The sequence below is a fragment of the Aethalodelphis obliquidens genome, unplaced genomic scaffold (genome assembly GCF_003676395.1).
Source record: "Aethalodelphis obliquidens isolate GAN/ISIS:26980383/991018 unplaced genomic scaffold, ASM367639v1 scaffold12, whole genome shotgun sequence".
NCBI lineage: Eukaryota > Metazoa > Chordata > Mammalia > Artiodactyla > Delphinidae > Aethalodelphis > Aethalodelphis obliquidens.
In genome coordinates this window covers 36,829,470-36,842,226 of record NW_020837956.1, presented here as the reverse complement: position 1 = coordinate 36,842,226, position 12,757 = coordinate 36,829,470, and the positions used below count along the sequence as shown (strand labels likewise).

The following is a 12,757-nucleotide window of genomic DNA, read 5'->3' as shown; positions in this document are numbered from 1 at the left end:
TCCTAACCACTGGACCGCCAGGGAATTCCCATGCCATATACTTCTGTTATAAAAGAGCTGGCTGTGACCCATTAGGTTTCCACTATCCACTAATCGGTCATAATGAAATTTTAAAAAAGCACTGATCTGTCACTGCTTTAATCTCCAAAAAAAGGCAACATAGCACAGCAGCAGAGTACCAACTTTCAAGTAGATTACCCAGGTTTGAATCCTGATACCGCCACTCACTTAGCTATGAGGACCCAAGTCCTAGGACACATCATTAGCTTCTGTGCCTCAGTTTTCTCATTCATAAATCAGGAGGAAAATCTACCTCAAAAATTTTATGAAGCTGAGTTTTATTTGTGAAGATGCTTAAAAACAGGACCTGCGAAGATGGGTAAGTCAGGCCCCCGAGATGGTGGCCCAAGATCACATGCAGCTACCAGTGGGGCGCTTGGGCTAGAACACTGGCCGATGGCCTTATCACTATACTGAAGTATTGAGTATACGATGAACATTGACAACACAAGGGCCCTCAGTGTGAAACATACAAAATGAAGAACGTATCTGAACCATAAATTTGACAAATGCTTGGTAATGAACATTATTTCCTTACTTTCTGAAAATCATTAGAGGGCTAATTAACATCTTTTAAAAAAACCTCCTAGAGAAATGTAAATTAAAGCCTTCATTTTCTAAGTCTGAGTGGCAAGAACAAATAATTTTCATTGAAAATTCTTTTCAACTTAGGCAGTAGAGAATTACTGAGAATCTGGAACTATTTTCATCTGTTTTTTTGGTCTAATTTTGTCTAGCTTCAGGTCAAACATTAGCTGGGACCTTGGGAAATTCAGTTGATTTTTTTTGGACTTGCTTCCGTAACCATGGGTTAGGTCCAGCATGTCCTAATGTTCCCTGAGCTGCTTTTAAGGTTTTCCTCAAGGGCAAAAATGACAGATTGAGGGTAAGCGGAGGAAGAGTTAAAAAAACAAACCAACCCTCCCAATATGACAGAAAATAAAAGATAAATAATTCTATTTACTGGCCATAGTAAACAAGCTGAAGCACCCACAGCTGGCAACAGCGACACAGAAATGAATCTGCTTTTGGCACCTGATTTCAAACTATAAGTCTGCCGCTTAATACACATTAATTTTGGACAAATAACTTCATTATTTTTCTGATCAGATGTCCTATCAGTCAAGGGGAAATTAACTTGGCAGGGCAGTTGAGAGGATTAAATAGGACTAAATGTGAATGTGTGTGCCTAATACATGACCAGGCACCAAAATGAATTCAATCAATGCTGGGTCCCTGTAACTAAAACAGAAGGGCCAGACCATTTATGGACATGCTCAAGGTGTTCTAATTTTAAACTGAAGATAGTTCAGTCTCCAGCTTCTCCCCCTGGGTATTTATTATTACTTACTATTTATTATTACTCCCTTTAAAGCATCAAGTCTAAAGGCTTTTGTAAGTGAATTGTGGCTAACCAGTAAATGGCAAGTCTGCTGTGAACTGAATTTCATGATGGTCTGGGACTCATCTTCTGGTATTGACACCACAGGTTTCTTAAGCACCTGCTGAATGCATCAAAAACGTTATCGTGGGGGACTTCCCTGGTGGCGCAGTGGTTAAGAATCCGCCTGTCAGTGCAGGGGTCATGGCTTCGATCCCTGGTCCGGGAAGATCCCACATGCCCTGGAGCAACTAAGCCCGTGCGCTGCAACTACTGAGCCTGCGCTCTAAAGCCATGAGCCACAACTACTGAAGCCCACACACCTACAGCCCATGCTCCACAACCGCAATGAGAAGCCCACACACCGCAACAAAGAGTAGCCCCCGCTTGCCACAACTAGAGAAAGCCCACGCACAGCAACAAAGATCCAACACAGCCAAAAATAAATTAATTAATTAAAAAAAAATCAGTGGTTTCTGTTAAAAAAAACGTTATTGTGGCAGGTGGTTTATACTGGTACTTAATTGTGATGGCCTCAAAATTCAACGGTAATATATATGATATACAATGGTAACTCTCCTCTTGCAAAGCTGATGAAACACAAATTATACAAGGTAAGATGATATATGGCAGAATAAAACATACAACATAACTGTCTTAATCAGTTTAAAGTGAGTCTTCCTAAACATATCAGATGACACCTATCTATAACCAGTCCAAAGAAACTCAGGCTCATAATTTAACAAAAATTGTCACATGTTTGTGCCTAAAATAGGCCCTCAAATATTTCTGAATGCTTGACTCAACTCCACAAAAACAAAACAAAAAACTCAGTCCAGTTAAATATAAGTGACTAGAATTCTGATCTCAAAATATTTTACTCTATTAGAATTTTTACACACTTTAAATGGGCTTCCTAGTGTTTTTCATGACTTTTAAAAAAACTAACAGTCTCTACTGATAAATATTTGAAGTTATACACATGACTGTAGTCTACCAATCCCGTCCAAAAAAACGTACTGTTCTTTCCCAATCTCGGGTCAAATAATCATGGCTGAATGTACTGTATGTTGGAAGAGAAATCCCTAATGTTTCTATTTTGGATAATCAGTGTTAGGATGCAATCCACCCCCTCCTGTTATTTTCAGTTATTAAAACCTAAATGACATTTTAAAGGGAAAACTGCCAATTAAAAAGTTCTAACTACAAAATAGGTTTAACATTTAAAATTTCTAAACTATCTCAGAAAGTAATTATAAAAGTTAGAAAGCTCAAACCTGGGTTTAAACCCTCCCTCTACCCCGACTGAGTTCTTAGCAGTATTCTATTAATATCCTCTACATCTAGTACAAGGAGGCCCCAAAATGAGAGTCAAAAAGAGATAATACCACAGGCTGGGCCCCCTTTTAAAGATGCTCACCTCTCCTAAAGCAAGGAGATAACCTGGGACTAATCTGCTCTTTAAGAAAGAAGGCTACTTTCATAACTCACCAAAGTAGTGTAGTCATTACTTTATTCAGTACTTACAACTTTGTTAGGACTGATATTTTTTTCTCCTAATTCACAATGTTCTTTCAATGTTTATTGAAATTTTTATTTAAAAAGCAGTCTTACTGATTTAGATTTTGGCGGCCAGAGTTCTATTAATCTTATTTAAATGGATAATTTCTGCAAGTCCCCTTCAATTCTGTCTTTTCATTTCCCCTCAGAAAACAAATCAAGTGCAAACAAAACCTTGTTTCATAGTTACACTTTTAGGAGAAAAAGGATAATCCTACACAGCTTAATTTTTCAGATTATTTTCTGACTTTAAAATAAATTCTCAGGCCAATACTAAGACAGGCTAGTATAATAGCCATGGCAATATTATAAAACCCAAATTATTCTGAACTCACCAATGGTACAACTGAGTGTTTACAAAGAGAATTATCTGAAAACAAAACAAGGTACTCTTAAACTCTGACATTCTGTTTGAATATCCACTGAAACGTAATTCTAACACCAGCCAAAGCATTCACAATCACGTAATTTTAACTTTTCTAGTTTTAAAATGTCCACTTTATTTCATTTAACAGTTAGCTAATATCATTTACATCTAAGGAAGAGAGGGTCCACAAAACTGATCTAAGGTAAAACACTAACTCTTAAGAAATGGAGTCCAATTTTATACAGGTCCAGGCATCCCTAGACAAGTGTATCACAATGCAGAAAAATGGGTACCACTACTCCATTTTACATGAGATAAAAGGGAAGTATCAATAACTTCAGAAAGTAGTAAAGTCACCTGTCCCTTAAAATATGAGTATGTAATTGTTACAAAGCCATAGTAAATGGTTTATAAAATGTAATTTTATTTTATGTTACTCTGTTGTTACATAGGGCATAACATTTTCACAAGGCCTTTTTGGGACTACAGTCGATGATTATTAGCAACATACAATAGTGGTCCAACTCTCTAACAATCACTAGACAAACTGGACACCCTCTCACATGTGCACAAATCTGCATGGAAAAGTACTAAAGTTTTAGACTTGGACTTGTGTACTTTATTTCCCCTTTCTAGTGTATTAAGAAATGACATGCACTTTCATTTGCCAAAAGCAATGCTTGTATTCTGGCAGCAACATGCTACTTCTATTACATCGTAAAGTGAATACCAGAACTACAAAGGCAGGAGGTGTAAGTGAATTTTTATTGGGAAGGGAAGTTGTCAACTTAAACAGCAGCAAATGAAGAATGAATGAGGAAACTCCCTGTTGTCACAGATACGCAAGACCTCCATCATATATGATACAGGAGGCATTTTAATTTGTGACCTCCAGCCTCAAAATGTCAACTGCTTTTCCATTCAATCTAATACTTCTGGATTCCTACCAAAAAGGAATATATTAAGAGGATGGAAAAGTTGCTTTACTGAAAGAAAACCCCCGAAGAAGAGTAAGGGAGGGAATGTAGAAATCAGGAAGTTATGCAGAACACTCTTTAAACTGTAATTAACTACATTTTCATATCTTCACAGTAATACAAAACACAGTCACTTGCAGAACTGGTTCAGATTACTTAAATACCAGATACATTTTTAGTCCTCTACATAAGTGTTTGGAAGTTACTTATGTTTATATGAAATGAAGCTATTAATACTTTTCTACAGCAGTAACTGCACACCAGAAAGGCCAAGACAAACACAAATCAAGGAATGGAGTTTTCCCAAAGCTGCGGCGTGAAAAGACTATAAACAGTTGATTCCATACACATGAATGGGTTTCTTTGCTATAGGAAATCCAAATGGAATAAGGAATGGAGATGAGTAAAAAGGTTTCTTGAGGGGAAGAAGGATGACACCCTGTATGCACTTAGTTCTCTGCCCCTTCTGCCGCATCACATTCTTCTCCTGCACTGTCTGATGTCCATAACTAGAAAAAAAAATCATATTAAGTTACTATTTCTAGATCAATTATTTCAAGTCTTATTATTATACCACAATGTAATTCTTAGAGCAGTAAATTAAACAATAGAGATTATGACTAAGACTGGAAGTTATATTTCACCAACTCCTCCCAAAGTGTACCCCTGTATTCCTTTCACTGTGCATTTGCAAAATGACAAACACATATACACTATTTGAGTACGTTTTCAAAGCTTACTATAATCTCAGATAAAAACAAGGTAACTAACATCCTTAGAATTTAATGCTCTCTCAATTTCTGGCAGCCCAATGCTCTTTTTAAAAGCACTACTAAAATATAATTTATGAGATTAATAAGGCCAAAACAAATTTTTTGGGGGGTGGGCAGGGACCATGGTCAAAGTCACCATTGCCAAGTACTTGAAGGGCTATCATATAGAAAAAGAAGCAGGCTTACTTTGTATGCTGCAAAGAGTTAAACAGGAGTGAACGATGTTAAGTTATAGGGAAGCAGCATGTGTGCGTGAAGATATGTAGATACGGTTCTTGAATTAGGTAGGATGTTAGTCTCTCTAATTTTAGGATGGAACAATGAAGTGAAAAAGGGAATAGTCAATACTTGTCGACTATGCATAATAATAGTTCACAAAATGGATTTCTATTAGACCAGCACCAAGACACTAGTGGCAATTTTAGCAAAGCTGAAGTCTTAACCTTTAAGTCATTATTAAGATACTAAAATAAAGACAAAACAAATATCCCCAAAGAACTGTCTCTGGGAGAGAGAAAACAGAACTAGTTAAAAGATAGCTCCACGTGGGCTTCCCTGGTGGCGCAGTGGTTGAGAGTCCGCCTGCCGATGCAGGGGACACGGGTTCATGCCCCGGTCCGGGAAGATCCCACATGCCGCGGAGCGGCTGGGCCCGTGAGCCATGGCCGCTGAGCCTGCGCGTCCGGAGCCTGTGCTCCGCAACGGGAGAGGCCACAACAGTGAGAGCCCCCCCTCCAAAAAAAAGATAGCCCCACGGTGTATCTGGAAAGAGGTTAATTGCTCAGTTTGTTTTTCTTCTATAGAAGCTATTTATGCTGATCATTTTTCTATTGTCACCTCACAACCAGAGGGATTTCTAATGGCTGGGAATGAACTGTCTTCATAATTTCTCTCTTCAGCAAAGTTGAACAGATAGGGTGCTAATGTTAAAATTTTTTTTTATCTAGTAGAAGATAAAGCATCAAATCTGGGGGGGGGCGGGAGAACTACATTTATATTAAAAGGTGTATTTCTTCCACATTTTGTCTAAGATTCTGACCTATCCAATTTACTTGAACCTACAAAAGAAGCTAAGTAAAGCTCAACCTGTATTTTTTTCACCATTACTTTTTCCTCCATCCCCTGTCTATACAAGAGGTAGGGAGAAAAACAAAAGAAAAAACAATTAAAAAAGACAAACTTTCTATATTAACATAATTTATCAACATCTTCATACCAGTCAAATAAAGAGTCAATAATGTTAATATTATGAGTTCCTAAAATCTTAGTACTTTCTCAGGAAGGTCTGATAAAATGCCTATTCAACTTGAAAATCTGCCTACGAAGAACAGTTGTCCTATACAAAATACTAATACATATTTAATATTTTTATGTAATTTTTATATAATCATTTTCTAAGAGCAAGTGTAGCTCTAATATAGGTGCCCCAAAACACAGGGAGCCTGAATAAAGTATTAATACTTTTGTTCCTGAAAAGGAAATAAAATTAAAAGTATGAAAAACTCACTGTTAGGTTGTCTCTAAGCAACTGCATGATGAGGGTGCTGTCTTTGTATGAGTCTTCATTCAGTGTGTCAAGCTCTGCAATGGCCTCATCAAAAGCCTGACAAGTATTAATATCCACGGTAAACAATATTCACATCGACACACACTGGTACTCTATAGTCACAAACCATTTTTATAAAATAGATGAACATCCACTTTATGTTCTATTATCACTTAAAACAAAACTCAATGAAATCACTGCCTCGGATTCTCAGCTTAAGAATTTCTGAGGATGACTAAAACTTATCAAGTTATACATACTTAATCAGTAAACAAGCATTTCTTAGTTCTTTCACAGGACAGACAGCACAGTAGCTATGCCCAATATATTTTTTACAAATAAGAACTAGTATTTATTTGCAAAAACCCCTTGGAACACTTCCATTTTGAAACACTTTGAGGAATGCAGAGATTCTACTGATCAAACCTGGCAGGCATTACTTTCCAATCCTTTACATTTCTCTCATACTTTTTTGATTACTCTGACCAATATGCTCTTTAGACAGATCTTACTGCTTACAACCATAGCTGGGAGAGTAAGATCTTGAGAAGGATGGTGGTAGGTGGTCACGATGGTAAGAAAAAGGAGATATCCAAATAAATGTAGAAATCATCCCTGGATATCCAAGTAAAATACCTAGAAATTAACATGCTTGCTATCTCAAATAACCTAAAGAGGGTATTTCTGGAAACACATCTTACCGTTTTAGCCAGTGTGCAGGCAAGTTCTGGGTTATTAAGGATCTCATAGTAAAATACAGAAAAGTTAAGAGCCAGCCCCAGGCGGATTGGGTGTGTGGGTTGCATCTCTTTCTTGCTTATATCAAAAGCCTCTTGGTAAGCTCCTTGGGAATTATCTATCGTTTCTGTGAAGGGAAAAAAACGAAATAAAAAAGCATGATACTGGAAATATCCACCCAGTATACAGTAATACCTTTAACCTATGCTACTAACTCGGTAGAGCCAGACTTCTCTCTGTAGCCTTCGTTTAAAACCACAGTAGCAAACCAAAAACATTATCCTGTACTGGGCTATTAAAAAACTAGTTTATAATGTTGCTTGTTTATAATCAGCTTAATAAAAAAAACATGAGACAGTATATCAGGTTTTTCATCTCTGGGGCTAAAACACTTTTCTTCTTTCATGTCTTTTAATTTTATTACCTGAAAATGCAGCAATTATAAACAATTTGATATATCTCAATAATATCTCAATAAAACTTGAAAAAAATCAGCGGCAATATCCCTTCCCACAATAATGGAAGCATTTTACAAAGATCACCACCACCAAAATCTCTATTTTTGTGACTTATCTGTAGAAATAACACTGACCCTCGGTATCAACATGTATTATGTGAAAGGCAATATAAAAGCACCAGTATATAGATCAAAATCTGCTGACCAGAGTTTGATTACTGGCTTAATAAAAATGTCACCTTCCTGAACAAAATGTTCAGGAAGAACTACCAGCACTAATCTGATTATATCATGTTTTGAAAAGGTTAGGTTTTCTGAATGAGGCCATTGGGCCCATTACAGCTCTAGAAGGACTGACCTAACAGAAATCAAGTTATCCCTTTAAAGCCCAAATATGTGCCTTTCCTCCTCCTTCTTCAATGGCACATTCACTGATCTAAACATAGCTGGTATGGCCCTCACATTTAACTAAGGAGCTCTTGGTGTCCAGCACATAAGGAGGCATTACAATGAGAGTTCTAAAGCGTCTCAGCATCTAGACTTTGTAAATACAGACTATTTACAAATCCCAGACTACTGGAGTGTTCTACGTATAGGACAAGAAAATCCCAATGAGCCAGAAAGGGTCAGATCAGATTAATGCTGGGGCTATGGCCCAATCTCCCAAAGATATCCCTTTGACTAGTTGACGTTTAAATGTTCAGTCCTGTGCAAATATCTGTCACATTCAATTTTGCTTATCATTATGGCAAGAGAAATTATATATTGATAACACAACAGTTTAGTATACAGATTCTATTACAGCAAGGTACAAAAGTTTTCTCTTTATATTTTCAATTACACTAATTTTGGGGATGCTAAAACTGTCTCACTTTTAGTAACTCTCTGAAAGAGAGGAAGAGGAGGCTGTAATAACCATTTGTGGGGCATGCCCTTTTTGGATAGGGTAAAATGACGAACAAAATAATAAACTTATTGGAAAAAAAATAAGGACTTAAGTGATACTTCTACCCAGACTTGCTTCTACCTAGACTAGCAGGCACATGCACAATATACTACCGTACACTCAGCTACCAATACTCCAGGAGACTGAGTTCACTGCTAATAAATTTACTTTGACTGTTTTACAATCAAGTTAGGAAATCAGGTTACTCTTTTCCCCATAGCTGTGTTTTCTGTGATAAATTATATACCAGCAATAAAACTCTCATCTGACCTCTCCTCCTCAGAAATCTGGTTATGTGTAATTAGTAGTCAATGTTATGATCCCTCAAAATAGGTAGTAATTAATAAATTAATATGTCAAGTAGAAAAAGTACAATGTCCTGTTTCTACTCTACATGTAATTTCCAGTTACCTTAAGTTTCAAGATACAAGATGCTGAAGACCATGTGACACAACAGAATCACCCAAAGCATATGCAAAGAACTCTGGGGCTAAAAATATGGTGAACCAAATTCTAAAGCCTAAAAGATTAAGCCTGTTTTTAATAATATCTTATCAGGTTATAATCAGAGAGTTTATGAGTTTAATTTTTTATAAAGAGCACATAATGTAAAGTCATAACTGTTTTCATGTTTGAGAACCTAAGGTAACATTATAAATTTATCCTCCCTCTCTTTTATACTTTAGCTTTACCCATAAACCAAATACACTTACGTTTCCGATCATCACCACAAGCAACTTCAGCAAGGTACCGGAAGTAATCTCCCTTCATCTTCAGATAGAAGACCTTACTCTCTGGATTAGTTGCATTGGCTATTAAATACTTATCCAACAATTCCTGAAAGAAATAAGTTAAAACATTAGGTACTAGCAAAAATAACTGCCATAGTAACTCCACACCATACCACCCTGGATTGGAAACATGGCTAGAGAGCAGGGGTCAGGTGGTTGCCATTAGTTGAATGCTCTGGGGTCATAGCAAGTCATAATTTCTAATGGTAGAGCTATATCACATCAAACACTAATTAGAAAGAGCCTGTCTGTCCACTCATCCACTCACTGAAGCAAGCATTTCCTGATACCTGCTAGGTGCTAGGCACTGTATTTGACCAGAGGGGAAATAAGGTCCTTGCCCTCAAAGAGTTCACAGTCTAATAAGAGGTAAGTATACCGTTAACAGTACGGATATGTGAATAAGGGGCTATGGAAGCACAGAGAGGGAATGTCTAGCTTTGTTGATGATGATCACTGTAAAGACAGGCTTCCCTGGGGAAGGGATATTTGCCTTGTCAAGAAGTAACAGAAGGAATGCAGCAGTTAGAAAACAAGGATGTGCACTTTTAGGGAGGGGAAATGAAATGTTTAAGACATCAAATATGAAGAAGAGTGTAATCACAGAGTAAGTCATCACGGCCCAGAGTAGGGCTACTCAGTGTCCTCTGCGACCAGCGCTCATCCAAAAACAGGGTGAGTCTAGGGGTTGAGAGCAAGTGGCCTAAAAACTTACCTAGCAATGTGACAGTCATGTCTATCAAATACAACTATTTTTAAAAATTAGGTTAGTATTTAAGTATGTCTTTTATCCCTCACTTCATACCAAGAAATGTCCACTTGATCCAATGAGCTAGTGCCTCTCAAACTGAGATATTTGTACAAGGTGTGCCCAGGAGTATTAAAAGGTCACAAAAAATGAATATGATAGACACCACCTTGGATTATCAATTTTACTTGATGCTAAGTAATTTAAAAATCTTTTTGTAATAAGAAACTTTATGGTGAATAAAATTTGGGGGGAGTAAAATCAACAAATAGATACTAAAGAAGTAGAATATGGTTTAGAAAATGTAGTTTTAACTCAAGAGCTTTCTTGCTGTTTATCTGAATAAAAAGAACCTAAACAAAATGCAATGATTATATGCATATTATTTTAAAGAAAATAAACAGAGAAACATTTTAAATCCTTAAATTTAATGAAAAATATGTTTAGGTTAAAAAAATATATTTTAAAAGGGTCTGAAGCTCAGGGGAAGTTAAACTTAGTATTACACTAAAATTACCTAATGAAGCCCCAGAAATTTATACGTTATAAAAGTGGCAAGTATCAAAAGTGTGGCTTACATCTGCAAAGCTGCTGAGCCAAGAAGGGAAGAAATAGATGGGCTACACCCAAACACTAAAGCCAAATGAAAATAAATGCTGCTTCTGCACCGTCATACTCTTAAGTGGGAAAAGAACTGAAGGATCATGTTGTAAGAGTTTCTCCTGCTCACCATCACCAATACAATTATAATGGTTATTTATTAAAATAAACTTGAGGAAAACTCTTTCCCAGAATCTTACAAAATCATACTACTTTAAATTTTTCCTCTAATACCATTTTTACATATCATGGATGACTTCCAATTTTAAAACTATTTCTATGGAACACCTGAATTTAGGGGGTTTCTGGGGAGGAAGTGGGGGGCAATGGTGAGACAGCCACAAAAACGTTCACTAAGCTTCTAAACGTCAAACTGACTCAGTCATCTCTATCTTAAAAAAAATAATAATTTAAACAAGAGTAGATTCTGAGAAGCAGTATCAAATAATGCAAACACAGTATTATACTGCGGGAACCAACACCCCTGGCTTAAATCCAAACTAACGAACTACAATGTAAAATGGAAGAGCCTCTCACTTTTCTTTTACTCGCAAGTAAGTCAGGCAGTTAATATGAGATCCCACAGAGGATCTCCAAAACAGTGCCAGCACCAGCTCTGGTAAAGACAGTATTTACAATTAAAAAAAAAAAAGCTACTTGGAACATTTAAGACCTAGTACTTTATGATTAAATGTGGCAGAAATGTGGTAGCAGCGGCTGAGAAAAGTCTGACTGACTAGAATGAGGACTTGGGGAGAGGAGAGGAATGTGATTCTAGCTCTCATCCCCGCTAAGTCACTTGAGCCAGATGTGGGAATGCTCATGAGGACTCTCTTATTGGCACAATGGCCTTCCAAGGATTTGGAAAGCTGCTAAACAGCTACTGCACCGGTTTACACAGCCACTTATAAGCTAACTGTAAACTTTTCCCTTCTAAAATTATTAACTTTGATCACTAGTTTGCATATAGCCATTACGTACGATTTACAGTGTTGGCTTTTATAAAGTGACTTGTGCATTACTTCCATCCTGGAGTTTCAGCCAGGTATCATGGTTCTTTGTCAGATGCCACTAGCTCTCTGTGAAGGAAACAACAGGTACAGAATAATTCTGTCTTTCCATGTGCTATCAGTAGTAGCGATGTAGATTTTAGCCCAATTAAAAGACAATGGATTCTGCTTCATGTCTTACCAAAACGATTTACGGCTGTATCAGGTATTACATCAATACCAGTTATTAATTATTAATACCACATAGAATAAAGGCTATAAATACTTAAGGTATATAGAGCCTAGGTGCACAATTTTTTGTTAAAAAAATTAAATTATAAAAAAGACTCTGGGTTTCCCTGGTGGGGCAGTGGTTGAGAGTCCACCTGCCAATGCAAGGGACGCGGGTTCGTGCCCCAGTCCGGGAAGATCCCACACGCCGCGGAACGGCTGGGCCCGTGAGCCATGGCCGCTGAGCCTGTGCTCCGCAACGGGAGAGGCCACAACAGTGAGAGGCCCGCGTACAGCAAAAAAAAAAAAAAAAAAAAAAGACTCAATACAGGTCAGAGAGTAAAAACCAAAATGACAAGTGGCTCCCTGGAATAAGAAAATCTTCCCAGATAAGGTCATTGATAAGAAGTCAGGAGAGAGGAAGGGAATCAATTTTTAACATTAATGTAGTTAAAAGTTCCTCCACTAATTCCCCCTTTACATTATTCTCGTCAATTAAGCAGGAGATCCCCTTTGTAACGCTTCAACCAGCAAATTTTATGATCCTGGGAGGCTTGGAGAACTAAGATTGGGGCTCCCTTCAGTGTTGAGTG

General features: G+C 37.3%; 1 protein-coding gene across 2 annotated transcripts in view; it reads right to left on the bottom strand.

Annotated features, from left to right (window-relative positions):
• Positions 1–3,772: 3,772 nt before the first annotated feature.
• The window catches only part of YWHAQ (tyrosine 3-monooxygenase/tryptophan 5-monooxygenase activation protein theta), a 32,078-nt gene continuing 23,093 nt past the window's right edge, over positions 3,773–12,757 (bottom strand). Inside the window, exons 3-7 of one of the 2 annotated variants that reach the window (XR_003434203.1) lie at positions 9,519–9,642; positions 7,366–7,529; positions 6,626–6,721; positions 5,305–5,419; positions 3,773–4,854 (exon numbers count right to left, since the gene is read on the bottom strand). Coding sequence is in view for 1 of the 2 variants with exons in the window: in XM_027113840.1 (XP_026969641.1) it covers positions 4,795–4,854; positions 6,626–6,721; positions 7,366–7,529; positions 9,519–9,642 (444 nt within the window). In the remaining variant the exon portion in view is untranslated. The remainder of the gene's footprint in view (positions 4,855–5,304; positions 5,420–6,625; positions 6,722–7,365; positions 7,530–9,518; positions 9,643–12,757) is intronic. The other variant, XM_027113840.1, reaches the window with a different exon arrangement.